Raw genomic sequence first — 19,856 nt, forward strand, 5'->3', positions numbered from 1 at the left:
CCCCTTTACCTTTTCCACCAAATATCCCCCCCCCTTCCCCACCCACATACCCTCTACCATACCTGGCCTCACCTATCACCACCTTCTAGCTTGTTCTCCTTTCCCTCCCCAACCACCTTATACTGGCTTATTCCCTCTCCGTTTCCAGTCCTGATGAGGGCTCTCGGCCTGAAACATTGACTGTTCATTCCCCTCCATGGACGCTGCCTGGCCTGCTGTGCTCCTCCAGCATTTTGTGTGTGTTGCTTTGGATCTGCAGATTCTCTTGTGTTCCTCTGGCAGCTCATTTCACACTCACACCAACCTCTGAGTAGTTGCTGTATCTTTAAATATTACATGTCTGAAAGTGAAGATCCAAGTAAATATGACTGTGTAAGTATTTTTCTCCACCAGATAAAAATCCTCCAAGCTACGGGCTTGCCTCGACACCTGTCAAACTTTGTTTTCTGCCAGTACACCTTCTGGGATGAAACAGAACCAACCATAGTTGCTCCAGAAGTAGATCCTTCCTCTTTAACTCCAGCTGGAAAAGACCCAGAGTGCATGGTTGTTTTTGACCACTGTAAGGTGAGACCTTAAATCTTGGAACGTCATTTAAGATTCAAGATTATTTATTGACTTTCTTCAATACCAGAGTGTAAAAGAGAACAACATGATTGTTACTGCGAATCCAATGCAGCTTAAAAAAACACAATAAGCATAAAGAACTCAATTGAAAAAATATCAAGCACAATGTGTAAGTAATTGCACATAGACCTTTGACACCTTTACTATTGAAGAATTTATCAACCTCCACTTTAAATATATCCAGTGATTTGGCCTCTGTGAAAATGAATTGCACAGATTCACCACCCTCTGGGTAAAGAGCTTCCTCCACACCTCTGTCCTAAATGGACATTCCTCTGTTCTGAGGCTGTGCCCTCTGGTCTTCAGCTCATCCATTATAGGAAACATTCTCTACACAACTACTCTATATAGGCCTTTCAATATTCAATAGGTTTCAATGAAATGGCCCCTCAATTATCTAAACTCCAGCGACTACATGCCCAGAGCAATCAAACGCTCCTCATACATTAACCCCTTCATTCCCAAAATAGATTTTGTGAACTTCCTGTGGACTCTCTCCAATGCCCAGTGTGTCCTTTTAGATAAGGGATCCAAAACTGCTTACAATACTCTGGGTGCAATCAGACCAGTACCTTATAAAGCATAAGCATTACATTCTTGCTCTTACAAGTTCTGTGATGCATTTGATGTCTCGTGTGAGATCTTAGTTCCTTGAGGGGCATGTATCAGCAGAAAGGATTGGTATCAAAACATTGACAAACAACCCAGAATGCAGGCAGTGAACATCTGGAGGAAATGAGTTGGACCTGTATGTGCAACTGTATATTAAACATCAAGCAGCCCAGAAATAGAAACTCTTCTCTTTCAGTTACACTTAAATAGTGCTGTATGCAATTTGTGTTTCTAATCACAGTTTCCAGCAGTTACAGTTTTGTTATCACTATTGAAGCCAGACTCTAATCAGTTTAAATTCCTCCACTGCTAAGCTCATGAATAAACTTTTGTACCAGACTGTTGAAAGTTTATCCCTTTGAGAAGGATTCTGCCCACTCTGTTGGATGTTGTTACATTGCTTTAAAATCCACCGATAATTATATCTGGTTGCATTTTATCAGGAATTCTCGTTCAGTCTTTCTGAGGACCTGCTGGAATATCTCTCTGAAGGAGCTTTGGCATTCCAAGTCTACGGACATAAACCGTGTGACCCTCGTAAAACCCCTTCCATATGGGACTTGGGAATAATACAAGCCAAAACACGATCACTGCGGGATAGGTGATTATTTAGGATTTAACTTTAAATTTTCATTAGATTATCATTTATTTGAAATTTTCATTAAAATTAGAAAACTACAAACAGGTGATACTGCAAACCAACAAGAACTACCATCTAACCTACCGATGACAACTCTTTGTGCTCTTTTTGTTTATTGCTTTGACGTTCCCTCACCCTGTCTTCGGAGAATTCTTTTATTGTTCAACAATTGGTCACTGAAGGCCTTTCCTAAAATTTATATTTTCTTTCACCAGAGAAATCTATACACATTTAGCAGAGATTTGTATTACTGTGATACAGTATCAAAGTACGCCTCAAGTCCTTCATCCAGACAAGAGTGTGTATATTTCCTGAAATAAATTTGCAAAGCAATGTATTATTGGTTTGTTCAGTTGGGATTGCTCAGTCTTTTTTGTTTACCCTATTTAATTAGCCTTTACTACAACGTTCTATTTCACGTTATTAGCCTGATACATCCTCCTCAGGCTGACCAGAAATTTGTGTTTAAACATGTACATTATTCCCATGAGAAACTATCTGTTAGACATTTTCCAAAGACCAGCAATGCGGTTTCAAGGAATGACTTTGAGCCATGAGTGAACAGGGTTAAGTGCATGTTGATAGGGTTATAAAATATAGAGTAGTGGTAGACCATGTATTTATTCAAAATGCATTGATGTAAATGTACTAACTCAATTCTGCAGCAGCGTAAGCTTGTTCACATTGAACTTCACCGACTAATATTTGATTTTTTTTTTGTTCAATCACACAAAAGTGTGTTAATTCTAATGTAATAATTGGAAGAAAATGTTTAAATGACTCTAGCTTTCATAAGTTATATGAATAACATTATTCATTACCTACCTGAGAGGGTAGTTTCGTTCATCAATGTTTTGTGTATAATATGGTACTAAGTGCAGGTTTTTGTAAATAAAATAATATTCATTACCAGATGGAGTGAGGTGATGCGGAAGATCGAGCTGTGGATCCAGATCTTGGAACTGAATGAGAATGGGGACTATGTTCCTGTGGAGGTAATCCCCTCCAAGGATGTTTCCACAGGTGGCATTTTCCAGCTACGCCAGGTAATGAGAAGAGTCATTCTGACGTCGCCTATTGAGCATCTCTTGGAAGTTTCGGAAGTGTTTCGATCTTAAATGTTGAGGTGAAATGGTAACACACAAAATACTGGAGGAACTCAGCAAGTCAGGCAGCATCTTTGGAGAGGAATAAAAGATTGGTGTTTCAGGCTGAAACCCTCATCATGCAGAGTCTCCTGTGCTTATGGTGGTGATGCAGGGGTTTCTAGTCTGGCAGAAGTACACATTGGCTGAGTTGGATACTTTGCCCATCTCAATGTGTTCTGCTTAGAAAACACTGGTAAGGTAGTGTTTTCACCATCACTAAGGACCCCCACCCAGAACATGTCCTCTTGTCATTACTGCCATCAGAGAATACAGGAGCCTGAAGGCACATAGTCACAGCTTCTTGTGCTCTGCCATCGGATTTCTGAACAGAGAATGAACTCATAAATACTACCTCACTTTTTTTGCACACTTTTTGCACTACTGAATATATTGTATATAATGCATACACAGTGGAATCCAGTGAATTGGGCCATTGGTTAATAGGCACAGCTGCTTATTTGGGACAACTCAGAATCAGGCTTATTATCACCGGCATGTGACGTGAAATTTATTAACTTAGCAGCAGCAGTTTAATGCAATGCATAATCTACCAGAGAGAAAAAATAATAAATAAAATAAAACATAATAATAAATAAACAAGTAAATCAATTAGGTGTATTGAAAAGATTATTTTTAAAATGTGTAAAAACAGAAATACTGTATATATTTTTTTAAAAGGTGAGGTAGCTTCAAAGTCCATTCAGGAATCGGATGGCAGAGGGGAAGAAGCTGTTCCTGAATCGCTGAGTGTGTGCCTTCAGGCTTCTGTACCTCCTACCTGATGGTAACAGTGAGAAAAGGGCATGTCCTGGGTGCTGGGTGGCCTTAATAATGGACGCTGCCTTTCTGAGACACCACTCCCTGAAGATGTTTTAGGTACTTTGTAGGCTAGTACCCAAGATGGAGCTGACTAGATTTACAACCTTAAAGAACAAAAACTAATCGAGAAAATAGCCAGGATTCCCTTCATTTATTTGAGACACTATACCACTTAATTGGGACAGGAAACTGTTGCTGAACTGTTTCTAACTAATGTTATTTGCGTGTTCTCGTGTGGCTGTTAGACACTACACTGTGCTTAGAGCAGTCAGTTTTTTTTAGTAATGTCAGCTACATGTGTTTGTGTTCAAACAGCAGTGATTTTTTTGCCTCAGGTAATTGTTGAGAAATGTACAATAAGACAATTCAAAACTGTTTTGCTCAGTGCATTTTCAAGCATTCAGGCTTGGAGATGCCAGAAACAGCTCAGAGTTAAAATGAAACTATTTCACTACTTCAAGTTAATAGCTATGAAGAATTTGAAGGTATTGACAATCATGTTGAATGTTACAATGAAAATGAATGTTTGGAGGATGCAGTCATCAATAGCATTGTCTGAAGACAGTCCATTATCTACACTAGGTGTCTGAGCTGGTTTTCTTCATTTACAGAAACTCAAAACAACACAGCAACACACACTGAATGATTTCCTCCATCGATAACTATTAGGAACTAATGCACAGTTTTATAGTTCTACAGTAGCATTGATAGTGTCCTACTTTGTTCTATATTTCATTTAAATACATAATTTGTTACTCAGTTAATTGCTACTTTGTCTTTTTTATACCTTTTTAACTATTTCCATGAAACCTGGCCTGCTGAGTTCATCCAGCATTTTGTGTACAATGATGTTTTCGTTTGATTGACTGCAAATGAACAAAAAAATCAGCATAAACACCTAATACAGATAATGATAGATAGATAGATAGATACTTTATTCATCCCCATGGGGAAATTCAACTTTTTTCCAATGTCCCATACACTTGTTGTAGCAAAACTAATTACATACAATACTTAACTCAGTAAAGAATATGATATGCATCTAAATCACTATCTCAAAAAGCATTAATAATAGCTTTTAAAAAGTTCTTAAGTCCTGGCGGTAGAATTGTAAAGCCTAATGGCATTGGGGAGTATTGACCTCTTCATCCTGTCTGAGGAGCATTGCATCGATAGTAACCTGTTGCTGAAACTGCTTCTCTGTCTCTGGATGGTGCTATGTAGAGGATGTTCAGAGTAATGGACTGCCTTCATACAATGCTATCGATGATTACATCCCCCAAATCTTCATTTTCATTGTAACATTCAAGATAATTGTCTATACCTTCAAATTCTTCATAGTTCCTAACTTGCTGAAGTGGTGAAACTGTTTTATTTTCACTCCCGGCTGTTTCTGGCATCTCTAAGCCTGAATGTTTGAGAACTCAGAGAGCAAAGCAGTTCTGAATTGTCTGACTGCTTATTACTTGCCAACAATCAGTGACAAGAATCATTGCTTTCTGAAAATAAACACACACAAGTGATGCTATTTGAAAACTATTCATTGTAGTGTCGAACTGCTACATGACATGCACATGACTGACTCTAATTGGAAGCTGTTCGGCTACAGTCTCCTGTCCCAGTTCATCTGCATAGTGTCCCGAAGAAGTGAAGGTAATCCAGCTATTTTCACAATCTATTTTTGTTCTTCAAATGTTGTCCCAAATAAGTGGCTGTCCCAATTAACCAGAATCCACTCTGTATATATTTATATATTTCTTATTATAATTGATGGTATATTTTATGTATTGCACTGTACTGTTGCTGCAAACCAATAAATTTTACAGCATATGTCAGTGATAATAAACCTGATTTCGACCCAAGTTCAGTTGAACTCTTGGGACTGGGGTTACGGGCTGATGAGGTAAGACTGTAAGCCTCAACACATAAAACGCTGGAGGAACTTAATGGGTCAGGCAGCATCCTATGGAGGAAAATTGTCAGTGTTTTGGGTTGTGATCCTCTGTCTCAACTGGAAAAAAAGAAGGCAGATAGCTATTATAAAAAGGTACAGGAAAGAACATAAGACATAGCAGCGTTATTCAGCCATTTGGCCCATCGAGTCTGCTCCACCTTTCAATCTTGGCTGATCCTGTTCTTCCCCTCCTCAGCCCTCCTTCCTGACCTTCTCTCCATAACCTTTGATCCTGTGGCCAATCAAGAACCTATCAATGTTTGCCTTAAATACACCCAATGACCCAGCCCCCACAGCGGCCTGTGGTAACAAATTCACTGCTCTCTGAGGAAAGAAATTTCTCTGCATCTCTGTTTTGAAAGGGTGCCCAACTATCCTGAGGCAGTGCCCTCTTGTCCTACAGTCCCCCACCATGGGAAACATCCTTACCACATCTGCTCTGTCTAGGCTTTTCAAATTTCAAAAGGTTTCAGTGAGATTTCCCCCCCTCATCCTTCTGAATTCTAGTGAGTACAGACACAGAGGCATCAAACGCTCCTTGTATAATCACCCTTTCATTCCCAGAATCATCCTTGTGAATTGCCTCTGGACCCTCTCCAATGCCAGCATATCTTTTCTAAGATGAAGGGCCCAAAACTGTACACAATACTCAGGGTGAGGCCTCACCAGTGCCTTATAAGGCCTCAGCATCGCATCCCGGCTCTCGTATTCAAGACTTATTGAAATGAATATTAACTTTGCATTTGCTTTCCTCACCACTGACTCTACCTGCAAGGCAACCTTTAGGTTGTTCTGCACAAGGACTCCCAAGTCCCTTTGCTTTGCAGATTTTTTAATTTTCTCTGTTTAGAAAATAGCCTGCACATTTATTTCTACCACCAAAGTGCATGACCATACAACTTCCAACATTGTATTTCATTTGCTACTTTCTTACCCACTCTTCTAATCTGTGTAAGTCCTTTTGCAGCCTTTCTGTTTCCTCAACCTGCCTGTCCACCAATCTTTGTATCATCTGCAAATTTGGTAACAAAGCAATCTGGTCCATCACGTAAATCATTGATATACAACATAAAAGGAAATGGTCCCAACACCGACCCCTGCAAAACACCACTCGTCACTGGCAGCCAACCAGAAAAGGATCCTTTTATTCCTGCTCGCTGCCTCCTACCAATCAGCCAATGGTCTAACCATGTTAATAACGTTTCTGTGATACCACAGGCTCTTAATCATGTGTGGCACCTTGTCAAAGGCCTTATGAAAATCCAAATATACGACATCCAGTGCATCCCCTTTATCTATCCTACTTGTAATCTCCTCAAAAATTTCCAGCGGGCTGTCAGACAAGATTTTCCCTCAAGGAAACCATGTTGACTTTGTCCTATCTTTGTTCTTGACATTTGCTATGTTTCAGTCTTCCAGAACCATTCCAGAATCTGGTGATTCTTGAAAAATCATTACTAATGCCTCCACAATCTCTTCAGCCACCTCTTACAGAACACTGGGGTGTACACCATCCCTGGGGATTTCCAAGTGACATCTACCTTCAGACCTTTCAGTTTCCTAAGAACCTTCTCTCTAGTAATGGTAACTTCACAGACTTCATGACCCCTGACACAGGAACTCCCGCCATACTGTGTTAGTGTCTTCCACAGTAAAGACTAATGCAAAATACTTATTCAGTTCTTCTGCCATTTCCTTGTTCCCCATTACTAGCTCTCCATCATCGTTATCCAGCGGTCCGATATTCACTCTTGCTTCTCTTTTACACTTTATGTATCTGAAGAAACTTTTTGTATCCTCTTTAATATTATTGGCTAGCTTACTTTCATATTCCATCTTTACCTTAATGACATTTTTAGTTGCCTTCTGTTGCTATTTAAAAGCTTCCCAATCTCCTATCTTTGCACTAAGTTTTGCTCTATTATATGCCCTCTCTTCAGCTTTTATGTTGGTTTTGACTTCCTTTGTTAGCCATAGTTGTGTCATCTTGCCTTTAGAATACTCCTTCCTCTTTGGAATGTAAGTATCCTGCGCCTTCTGAATTGCTTCCAGAAATTCCAGCCATTGCTGCTCTGCTGTCATCCCTGCCAGTGTTCTTTTCCAATCAATTCTGGCCAACTCCTATCTCATGCCTCTGTTTTCCTTCACTCCACTGCAATACTGATACATCTGAATTTAGCTTCTCAAATTTCAGGGTGAATTGATCATATTATGATCACTTGCCCCTAGAGATTCTTTTACTTTAAGCTCTAATCAATTCTGGTTCATTGAACAATAGCTGATCCCCTAGTGGGCTCAAACACGAGCTGCTCTTAAATGTTGGCATTCTAGAAATTCCCCCACACCAACCTGATTTTCCCAGCCTATCTGCATATTGAAATCCCCCATGATTATTGTAACATTGCCCTTTTGGCGTGCATTTTCTATCTCCCATTGTAATTTGTAGATTACATCCTTACTATGTTTGGGGCCTGTATATAACTCCTATCAGGGTCTTTTTAATCCTTCCAGTTCCTTAGCTCTATCCACAACAAGTCAACACTTTTCGACCCTATGTCACCTTTTTCTAATGATTTAATTTCTCTTTTTTTTTTTTACCAACAAAGCCACACCACTCTCTCTGCCTTCCTGCCTTTCCTTTCAATACAATGTGGATCCATGGACATTCAGTTCCCAGCTAAAATCTTCTTTCAGCCATGATTCAGTGATGCCTACAACATCATACTTGCCAATCTGTAACTGTGCTACAAGTTCATCGACCTTGTTCCGTGTACTCCGCACATTCAAATATAACTCCTTTAGTCCTCTATTCACTTTTGATTTTGTCCACCTTTTACGCTGCAACTCATCCTCTTGACTGCAATTTTGCCCTATCATCAGCCTCTCCTTGCCAGCAGTCTTACAGCACATTGCTTCTGTTTGTAAACACCAGCCAACTCATTTTCTGCACTATCACTCTGGTTCCCATCCCCCTGCCAAATTAGTTTAAACCCACCCAAACAACACTAGCCAACCTGCCTACAAGGATATTGGACCCCCTTGGGTTCAGTGTAGTCTGTCCTTTTTGTACAGCTCATACTTTCCTTAGAAGAGATCCCAGTGTTCCATAAATCTGAACAGCTTCACCCTGCACCAGTTCCTTAGCTGGTGCACCTGCTAAATCATCCAGTTCTTGTCCTCACTGGCAGGTGGCAGAGTTTGCAATCCGGAGATTACTATGCTGTAGGTCCTGTTTCTCAACTTTCTTCCTAGCTCCCTAAAATCTCTCTTCAGGACCTCCTCACCTTGTGTACCTATGTCATTGGTGCCAATATGTACCAAGACTTCTGCTGCTCACTCTCGCCCCTGAGAATGCCATGTACATGATCCGAGACATTCCTATTCCTGATACCAGGGAGGCATCATACCATCCAGCTGCCTCTATCGCGCTGACAGAACCTCGTCTCTATCCCTCTGACTAAGGAATCTCCTCTCAACACTGCAGTCCTCTTTACTTTTCTGAGCCACAGCACTAGACTCTGTGCCAGAGACCTGGTCACTGTGGCTTCCTGCCCTCCCCCTGATAGGTCATCCCCCTCAATGGTATCTAAAGTTATATACTTATTATGGAGGGGAATGGCCACAGGTGTGCTCTGCACTGGCTGTGCATTTCCCCTCCTTCTCCTGACAGTCACCCAGTTACCTGTCTCCTGCAGTCTAGGGGTGACTGCCTCCCTGTAGCTCCTGCCTATCACCTTCTCATTCTCCTGTATGAGTTGAAGGTCATCCAGCTGCAGCTCCATCCTGAACATGTTCTCTCAGCTGCAGCTCAGTGCGCATGGTGCAGACTGGAGGTCTCCCAGACTTCCCACATCAAAACACTGCCCCTGGAGCCATTCTCACTGTACTATGCAGTAATCAAATGAGGATTGAACAAACAACACAGAGTATAATCTACCTCCCCCAAGCCTGATCTTGCCTCAGTTTGATAATAACTATGCAGCCCAACATTCTGTTGGCTTTGTTCTACTGAGGGTGGGATGTTGGTGGGACATTATGACAGTGCCAGTGGTCTGGGTTCAATTCCACCACTGTGTAAGGAGTTTGTATGTTCTCCTTGTGACCACATGCGTTTCCCCCCCAGTACTTCGGTTTCATCCCATATTGCAAACACATCCAGACTGGTAGGTTAATTGGTCACATGAGTGTAAATGGCAGGTGTGGGCTCGTTGGCCGGAAGGGCCTGTTATTGTGCGAAATAATCACCTCTAAATAAATAATAACATTTAATTGGGCCAATTAAGCATCAGCACTGTGAAGTTTCAGTTTCACTCGTACCTATTTCAGCACAATTCCCTGTATAATTATGGTTACTTTACCTATCTGATTTTCTGTTTATCTGGGTTGATCATTTCTTAGTGTCTCCAGAATCAGATTCAGGTTTTTTATCACCAACATGTGTCATGAAATTTGTTAACTTAGCAGTGGCAGTACGTGATAATGTAGAAAGAAAAATAAGTTAGTAAATCAATTAAAGTAAAGAAGCAGTTTCTGAATTGCTGAGTGTGTGCCTTCAGGCTTCTGTACCTCCTCCTTAGATGATAACAATGAGAAGAGGGCATGTCCTGGGTAGTGGGGTCCTTACTAATGGACTCTGCCTTTCTGAGGCATCACTCCTTGATGATGTCTTGGATACTACAGAGGTTGGTACCCAAGATGGAGCTGACTAATTTTACAACTTTCTGTAGCTTTTTCATGAGACAGTGATGCAGCCAGTCAGAATGCTCTCCACAGTAAATCTGTAGAAGTTTTTGAGTGTTTCAGTTGACAAGCCAAAGCTCTTCAAACTCCTAATGAAATATAGCTGCTGCCTTGCCTTTTTTTATAGCTGCATCAATATATTGGGACCAGGTTAGATCCTCAGAGACCTTGACATTTCTCACTCTCTCTACTTCTGATCCCTGTATGAGGATCCCTTCCTAAAGTCTACAATCAGCTCTTTTGTCTACAGACATTGAATGCCATGTTGTTGATGCGACACCACTCAACTAGCTGGTATATCTCACTCCTGTACGCCCTCTCATCTCCATCTGAGATTCTACCAGCAATGATTGTATTATCAGCAAATTTATAGATGGCATTTGAGCTATACCATTGATTCTGTCTTATAACACTGTGTGCAAATTTTGCTGCTTTGCATTGGGCCTGCATTTATGTTGTAACTGAGCAACATTGCCCATTACAGCTGTGAGCTTAGGGGACACATCGATCCTTTCTTTCACACACAGCACAAAATCACTGGTGGAGTTAAGCCATAGACAAGAGAGTATCTGCAGATGCTGGTAATCTAAGCAACACACAAAATGCTAGAGGAAATCAGCAACTATGGAAAAGAGTAAACAGTCGACGAGACCCTTCAGTGATCCTGCCGAAGGGTCTCGGCCAGAATGTCAACTGTACTTTTTTCCATGGATGTTGCCTGGCCTGCTGAGTCCCTCCAAAAGTTTGTGTGAGTTAAGCCATAGTTAAGGTGTACAGTGACGTATCTGCTGGTTTATAGTTAGCTCATGACCATTTATTTTCAAATGTGTTTTGGAGTATCATAGCAACATGTCACTGTATCCATAGATATCAAAGTAACAATTATTGTATTAAAAATTAAAACAAAGTGCTGGTGCTTGAAATCTGGAACAAAATCTCAGAATAAATGCAGCAGGTTGGGCATATCTCAGGAGAAGAATAAACAGTCGACAAACAGGAGATGAATGGTCTTGGCCATTGTCTTTGACTGGAAAGAGAGATGCAAGTTAATTTTCAGTAGGAGACAAGGAGAGAGGGAAACAGTGTCTGAGATGAGGTATGTCAATTGCAACTGGTTATGAGCACATGTATTTCGGTCTGTATGATGAGTTGTTAACAATAATATAGTGAAGTGTGCCTGTCAGTTAGATTTGTATGAGTGGGACATGAAAAACTGAGCCAGTGTTATCAAAATATGGAAAATGATGTTGAATCTAAGCAGATAAGGAACATTCTGTTGACAGAAAAAGACTTACCGTCCAGTCCTGATACAGGTTTTCAACCTGAAACGTTGGCAGTTCACTTCCCCTCACAGATGCTGCCCGACCTGCAGTTCCTCCAGCATGTCTTTGCGGCTCCAGGTTCCAGCATCTGCAATCTCTTCTGGTTCAGTTTAACACTTCCGATGAGCAAACCTTAGACTTGGAAAAAAAGAAAAATAAATTGGTCTGGGTTGCAGTGAAATCAAAGGAATATTCTAAATTATCTTGACTATTATTTAAGTATTCTCCAATTTATTTCTAATTATCCCTACATGAGGTTGAAATATGACTGTTAGAGATGCTCACTTTTCTGAGAATGAGTAGCTCCGTCAGCCTTAAAGATGAGAATGTGATCCTTTGCCCTTTCAGGGTCAGTCTCGACGGGTACAAGTGGAGGTACGGTCAGTTCAAGATTCCGGCACGTTGCCATTAATTGCTGAGGAAGTGTTGTCTATTGCTGTGGGATGTGTCAAAATGAGACCCGCTAGAACTCAGAAATATCAAGATGCCCACTTGGTAAGAGGCTACTGCAAGTAACAATAATATTAAGTTTATAAATTACAGATGGTCACAGAAATACACAACATTGGATTCAAATATCATTGTCAAAACAACTGGTTATCGATTTTAACAGTACTTGATAAATTTAGACTTTGGAAGATCTCAGTTGTCTTCATGACAAGAGTAATGTTATAACTAAAACAATCATCGTAAATGTTGTTTCATTTGATACCTCTGCTGCTGAATTTATTCTTGCCTTGATCTTGATTCTGATTGCAATCTGTAAATGTCAAGACCATCTGCCATGATTAACTGTAATAAATGTCAGTTTTGCATTTCGGTTTGAAAACTAACTCATTCTTTGAGCTATAATTTGATCGTATTGATCTTATAACTTTATCCTAGATTGCTTATTCAAGCAATAAGAATGCATAGCTGAGATATACTAACAATCCTTTGAAATTTCATTTTGTTTTAAACAGGAAGAAGATGATGATATGGACAGTTACCAGGTATAGATTGGTTGTTTATAAATGCTATTTTTTGTTGCTTTTATTGGAAGTGGTTTATTATTGTCACATGTACCGAGGTACAGTGTAAAGCTTGTCATAGTCCTAGAACACCACAGCATAGAAGTTGGCCATTCTGCCCATTAATCTGCTTAGTCCCATTGACCTGCACCCAGACCATAGCCGTTAGATACATTACATAGACTACACAGATTACATTACATAGCTGGACCATTGACATCATGTAGGAATATTACAGAGACATAGTAACATCATTTATGTAAAGATACCCTAATGATGTCTTGCGTACTGTTCATCCAGATCAACACATTGAGGTAGTTCAAAGTAAAAACAATAACAGAATGTAGAATAAAATGTAACAACTTTACAGAAAGTGCAGTTAATAAGATGCATGGTCATAACCAAGTAGATTGTGAGGACAAGAGTCATCTGCAGCTACACCAGTCCCCTAAAATCTCTCAGTTTCAATTGCAAAATTCAATCTTATTGATCTTGAGAGACAGCATGGTAACAGGCCCTTCTATCCCAGTGAGCCTGCACCGACCAAGTACACCCATGTGACCAATTAACCTACTAACCCATACATCTTTGGAATGAGGGAGGAAACCCATGCGGTCACAGGGAAGAACGAACAAACTCCTTACAGACAATGACAGGAAAATATCTTTACAAGGGGAGACTATAAAATTCATGTACTTAAGGAGATCTTAAAGACTTTTTTTTTGCAAAGGGTGATTAATCTGTGGGATGTGCTGTCAGAGGTGGTTGAATTAGATTCAATGACTTCATTTAACAGACATTTAGACAGACTCTTAAATGGACAGTGTTTGTAAAGATATGGTCCTAATCCAGGAAGATGGCATTAATGCAGATGGGCAAAAAGGACAGCATAGATGTGGTGTTTTTGTGCTACACAACTCTATGACACCATTAAGATAGGTTTTCCTTCTTTTTACAGGAGAGAGATTTGGAGAAGCTCCGTCGGAAGTGGCTGAGTACTTTGACAAAGAGACAGGAATACCTTGACAAGCAGCTCCAGAAACTCAATTGTAAACCTAGTACGTGAAGTAATTTTTAATAACTGATCTATTTCAGTTAAAAACTAAGCACAAGAGATACTGCAGATGCTGGAAATGTAGAGCAACGCATACAAAATGCTAGGAGAACTCGGCAGGTCAGGCAGCAGTGTCAATATTTCGAGCCAAGACCCTTCTTCAGGACTGGAAAGGAAGCTGGAGCATGCCAGAATGAAAAGGTGGGGTGGGGGGGGGGGGTGCGAAGGAGAACTAACTGGAAAGTGATAGGTGAAGCCACATGGGTGGGAAAGGTAAAGGACTGGAAAAGATGGAATCTGATGGAAGGGAAGAGTGCGCCATGGGAGAAAGGGAAGTAGGAGAGGTTCCAGGAGAAGGTGATAGGCAGGTGAGGGGAAGAGGTAAGAGGCCAGAGTGGGGACTAGATGAAGAGAGAAGGGAGAGGGAAAATTGTTAGAGCCTACCTAGACAGATTATGAGGTGAAGCTCCTCCACCTGAGAGTGGCCGCACCATAGCAAAAGAGGCAGCAATGGACCAATATGGGGGAATGGGAGTGGGGATAGGAATTAAAATAGTTGGCCACTGGAAAATTCTGCTTTTGGTGGACAGAGTGGAGGCGCCCAATAAAGTGGTCTCCCAGTTTTTAGGTCTCACCAATGTAGAGGAGGCCGCATTGGGAGCACCAGGTACAAGACAACCCCAACGGATTTACAGGTGCAGTTTTGCTTCACCTGGAAGGACTCGATCACTATTTTTTATTACTTTACAATTTATAGATTAAGTGCTTAATTTAGTCAGTCCAGTTCTTGCTGATGAGTTCATCTACCAGAGGCCACACGAGAGGTTATCATCTGTGAACATGAACAGCAGCAGCAAGTTTCTCAGTGTATTACAGCCGGTGATTTTGTTCCCTCCTCACCCATTATCCAGACCACTGGATCTACCATTCCTTTGCAGAATATGCTTACAAGGGAAGACTATAAAGCTTGATGTCGACTATACTCCTCTCCACAGACACTGCCCGACCTGTTGAGTTCATCCAACATTCTGTGTGTGTTGCTCTGGACTTCCAGCACCTGCAGAATCTCCTGTGTATAAGACTGTGAAGTTCTTGCATTTGGAAAGTACATGAAGTAAGCAAACAGTGAAATATGGAAGATGCTGCCTGATCTCGCAGAGCGGGCAGCCCATCTGCATTCGGTTTCTTCCATGAAGTTGTGAGACTGGATTGGAAAAAATGCAAGTGAACCGAATGTTTTGCATCCCAGCTGGCAGGAAGGGTCAAAGAGAAGGCAGTAGGTGCTGTGAGAAGAGAAACATGCTTTGTTGGAGATTTGAAGAGTGAACCAGGAGTTGCAGAGGAAAGGTCCATTCTGTCAGCTGAAGTGGGAGAGGAAGGGAAGATGCACACTGGCACCATGGGCATTGATTTAGTATTGAGAGCAAAGAGAAAGAAATGAACAGCTGTGTTTGGAAGCGTCATCAGCAATAATGGAGAGAAGCCATGGTTATGAAGGTAGGAAGATGTCATGGAAGTACAGTAGAGAAATGGTCACCATTTGAAGAGATTTAACAGATGTGGAGAAACTGGTTGAACTGAATCCTTTGTAGGAAGCAGGCTGGGTGAGAGATGTGGTCAGGAGAGCAATGGGAATATGTGTGCTTGTATCACGTTGTGAATCTCAGAGGATAGTGAACTTAGATTATTGTTTGTGTCTGTGTATCGAGTGGGTGGAAGGGAGGTGAGGGGCTCCTATTGCCATTGTTATATTGTGGTTGTGACTTGTGTTGTTCTGAACATTGTGGGCATGCTATGTGGGCACTGGAATGTGTGGCAACACTTGCAAATTGCCCCTCAGTATGTCCTAAAGAACCATAAGACATAGGAGCAGAATTAGGCCACTTAGTCCATCGAGTCTGCTCTGCCATTCCATCACGGCTGGTTTATTATCCCTTTCAACCCCATTCACCTGCCTTCACCTTCAACCAAGAAGCTATCAACCTCTACTTTAAATATACTCAAAGACTTGGTCTCCACAGCTGTCCATGACAATAAATTTGCACAGATTCACCACCTTCTGGAAGAAATTCCTTCTCATCACTGTTTTAAGTGGATGTCCCTTTATTCTGAGGTTATGTTCTCTGATCTTAGACTCACCCACTATAGGAAACATCCTCCCCACGTCTACTCTGTCTAGGGCTTTCAGTGTTCCATTGGTTGCAGTGAGATTCCCACTCATTCCTTTAAACTCCAGTGAGTACAGGCCCAAAGTCATCAAACGCTCCTTATATGTTAACCCATTCATTCACAGAATCATTCTCATGAACCTCCTCTGAACCCTTTTTTTTAGATAAGGGGCCCAAAACTGTTCATAATACTCTGGTCTGACCAATGCCTTTATAAAGTCTCAGCATCACATCCTTGCTCTTATATTCTTGTACCCTAGAAATGAATGTTAACATTGCATTTGCCTTCCTTACCGCTGATTCAAGCTGCAAGTTAATGTTTAGAGAATCCTGCACAAAGCAAAAGTACTCCCAAATCCCTTTGCGCCCCTGATTTTAGAATTTTCCCCCGCTTAGAGAAGTTTATATACCTTCTACCAAAGTGCATGGCTACAGTATATTCCATCTGCCACTTCCCTGCCCATTCTCATAATTTGTCTGTTCTTCTGCAAACACCCTGCTTCCTCAACACCGCCTGCCCCTCCACTTATCTTTTTTTATCTGCAAACTTAACCACAAAGCAATCAATTCCTTCATAAAACATGAAAGAGGCAGTCCGAATACCAACCACTGTGGAACACCACTAGTCACTGGCAGCCAACAGAGAAGTCTCCCTTTATTCCCACACTTTGCCCCCTGCTAGTCAGCCAATCTTTTATCCATGATAGTACCTTTCCTGTAATACCATTGGCTCTTATCTTGTTAAACAGTCTCTCGTGTGGCACGTTATCAAGGTACTTCTGGAAATCCTAGTAAACAACATCACTGTCTCCTCTTTGTCTATCCAGCCTGTTACTTCCTTCAGGAGTTCTATCAGGTTTGTCAGGCAAGATTTTTCCATAAGGAAAGCATGCTGACTTCGGGCTATTTTATCGTGCACATCCAAGTATCCCAAAATCTTCTAATCAACTCCAACATCATCCCAACCACTGAAGTCAGGCTAACTGGCCTATGGTTTCCTTTCTTCTGCCTCCCTCCCTTTTTGAAGAATGGAATGACATTTGCAATTTCCCATTCTTCTGGAACCATTCCAGAATCTAGTGCTTCTTGAAAGGTCATTACTAATGCCTCCACAATTTCTTCAGCCAACTCTTTCAGAACCCTGGGGTGGTCCATCTGGTCCAGGTGACTTGCTACCTTCAGACCTTTTAGCTGCTCAAGCGCATTCTCCTCAATAATGACTACTCTGGCATTCTGCTAGTGTCTATCACGCAAAGTATGAATTGTGTTCTTCCACCTTTTCTTAGTCCTCCATTACTACCTCTCCAGAGTCATTTTGCAGTGGTCCAATGTTCACTCTTGTCTCTTTTACTCTTTATATATTTAAAAAAAGCTTTAGGTATCCTCTTTTATATTATTGGCTAGCTTATCTTCATGTTTCATCTTTTTGCTCTTTTTTTAGTTGCCTTCTGATGGTTTTTAAAAGCTTCCCAATCCTCTATTTTCCAACTGATTTTTGCTATATTATATGCCCTGTCTTTTGTTTTTATGTTGTCTTTGTCTTCCCTTGTTAGCCATAGTTGCCTCATCCTCTTGTTTAGAAAACTTTTTTTCATCTTTGGGATGAATCTGCTACACCTTCTGAATTGCCCCTAGGAACTCCCAGCTGCGGCTGTTCTGCCATCATCCCTGCTAGTGTTCCCTTCCAGTGCTTGGGTTGTGTTGGTTGTTAATGCAAACAACGTATTTCACTTTTTTTTAAGGTTCAAATTATTCCTCCCCATTTTTATTTACTGTATATTTTCCCAGATGTAAGGCTTTATTGGACAAGTTGGTGATGTTTTCCATTCTGGGTTTGTAACTCATACAGTCCCCAAATAGATTCTGCATTTCCCTCTAATGTATTCTGATCATCTATGTCTTGTTCCCTACTCAGTTTGTAGCTCATGCAGTCCCCTAATATATTCTGCATTTCCCTCTAAAGTATTCTGATCATCTGTCCACTCCCCACTTGGTTTGTAGTTCATGTACTCCCCTCATACATTCTGCATTTCCCTGCAGAGTATTCTGATCATCTGTCCTGTTCCATACTCAGTTTGTAGAATGTGATTTGGAAGGTATAACTGATCTCAGTGGCCTGTGTCTTACAGATAAGTCTGAGGATGATGCGGATCGTGAGGCACAGTTGCTGGAGCGAAGATTGACTCTAACAGAAGAGAGGAATGCAGTCATGGTCCCAACAGCTGGGAGTGGAATCCCAGGCTCCCCGGCAAAATGGTTTGTCCCAGAAACATTTTCAAAGAATTTTGTTTATTTGAAAGTTAACTTCCAAGTATTGGCTTGATGTTGTTCTCTTGACTTCCATTGAATATAAAGTCATGAGGTAACTGGAACAATTAGCTAAATGTGTACTAATAACAGCAGAGAATGCTGGCTAGCTTCCAAGTGACAGGTGGCATCTACAGAGAAAGAAAAATAGTATTTCAGATTTGTTCTGATGAAGAGTTATTGTCTGAAAACCTTTTTCCTCTTTCTCCAATCAGTTGTATTTGCTTAGCTGTTGTAAGTGGAGGATTAACTTTTCAATGTTGCAAATTTTATGTTTTAAAATGTCCTGACTTGTTTCTTTGGAAAAAAAAATTTGGATAATTAACATTTTTCTTAAAACTTATAAATAATTAGTTATGGGTCAAATTTATTTTCCTCACATTGAACCTTGAAGCTAGATGCTTAAGAACATAGGACATTACGTCACAGTTCAGTCTCTTAGCCCCACAATGTTGTGCCAACCTTTTAACCTACTCCAAGATCAAGCTAACCCTTGCCTCCTACATAACTTTCCATTTTTCAGTTATCCATGTGTCTATCTAAGGGTCTATTAAGTCTCTAATGTATCTTCCTCTGCCACTACCCCTCCACACACCCAGCCCTTCGTGTGAAGAAAAAAACCAACCTCTGACAGCACCCCCACATACTTCCCTTCATTCACCATATAATTACTCCCCCCCCCCCCCCCCCCCGCCCCGTCATATTCGCCATTTCCACCCTGGGAAAGGTCTCTGACTATCCATTCAATCTGTGCCTCTTACCATGTTGTACATCTCAATCAAGTCATCTTTCACCTTCCTTCTCTCCAAAGAGAGCAGCTGTAGCTCACTCTATACCTTTCCTCATAAGACATGCTCTCTAATCCAGGCAGTATCCTGCTAAATCTCCTCTTCACCCCCTCTAAAGCTTCTGCATCCTTCCTATGAGGAGGTGACCAGAACTGAACAGAATACTCCAAATATGGTTTTACCAGGGTTCATTAAGGTTGTTATAGCTGGGGATGGTGGGGTGGGGGGAGGGGGGGTTAGTGTAGATAAGCTTCCACTTCCCATTAAATGATCCTGATGACATGCATTTCAAATAGCTCTGACAGCTAACTCCAGCTGCTGGCCTTCACATGAGACTTAGCTACTGACAAGAGAAGGGGTAAAGGCAGGTTATTGGTGCTTTAAAACCAGTCACTCTGGGCAGCCGTGGTTGGCAGCTCATTCGGGAGAAGGAAAATTCTGATACCCAGCCTCTGTTACCCACTCATGGGAAGGCTTCAGGAGTAAAAACCCCAGGGAAAAATCTGGAGCTGGAGTCACTAAGGTAGTTCTACATTGAGTTCAGTGCTGACTGGCGATGCTGCTGGTGCCAGACTGTATCGGTTTCTGCCATTCCTTTGGATTCATCGGCTGTGAGCAGATGGGGAGCCTGCTACATGGGAAACGGCTCCATATCGGCTTGGCTTGG

At 41.3% G+C, this 19,856-nt stretch overlaps 1 protein-coding gene across 2 annotated transcripts in view; it reads left to right on the top strand.

Annotated features, from left to right (window-relative positions):
- LOC140730856 (kinesin-like protein KIF13B) overlaps positions 1–19,856 on the top strand; it is a 274,790-nt gene that overhangs the window by 209,491 nt on the left and 45,443 nt on the right. For both annotated transcript variants that reach the window (XM_073051815.1, XM_073051816.1), the window contains exons 22-28: positions 394–567; positions 1,683–1,840; positions 2,793–2,925; positions 12,211–12,357; positions 12,825–12,854; positions 13,831–13,930; positions 18,224–18,350. In XM_073051815.1, coding sequence (XP_072907916.1) covers positions 394–567; positions 1,683–1,840; positions 2,793–2,925; positions 12,211–12,357; positions 12,825–12,854; positions 13,831–13,930; positions 18,224–18,350 — 869 coding nt within the window. The remainder of the gene's footprint in view (positions 1–393; positions 568–1,682; positions 1,841–2,792; positions 2,926–12,210; positions 12,358–12,824; positions 12,855–13,830; positions 13,931–18,223; positions 18,351–19,856) is intronic.

This window comes from Hemitrygon akajei, chromosome 7, assembly GCF_048418815.1.
Source record: "Hemitrygon akajei chromosome 7, sHemAka1.3, whole genome shotgun sequence".
Lineage (NCBI taxonomy): Eukaryota > Metazoa > Chordata > Chondrichthyes > Myliobatiformes > Dasyatidae > Hemitrygon > Hemitrygon akajei.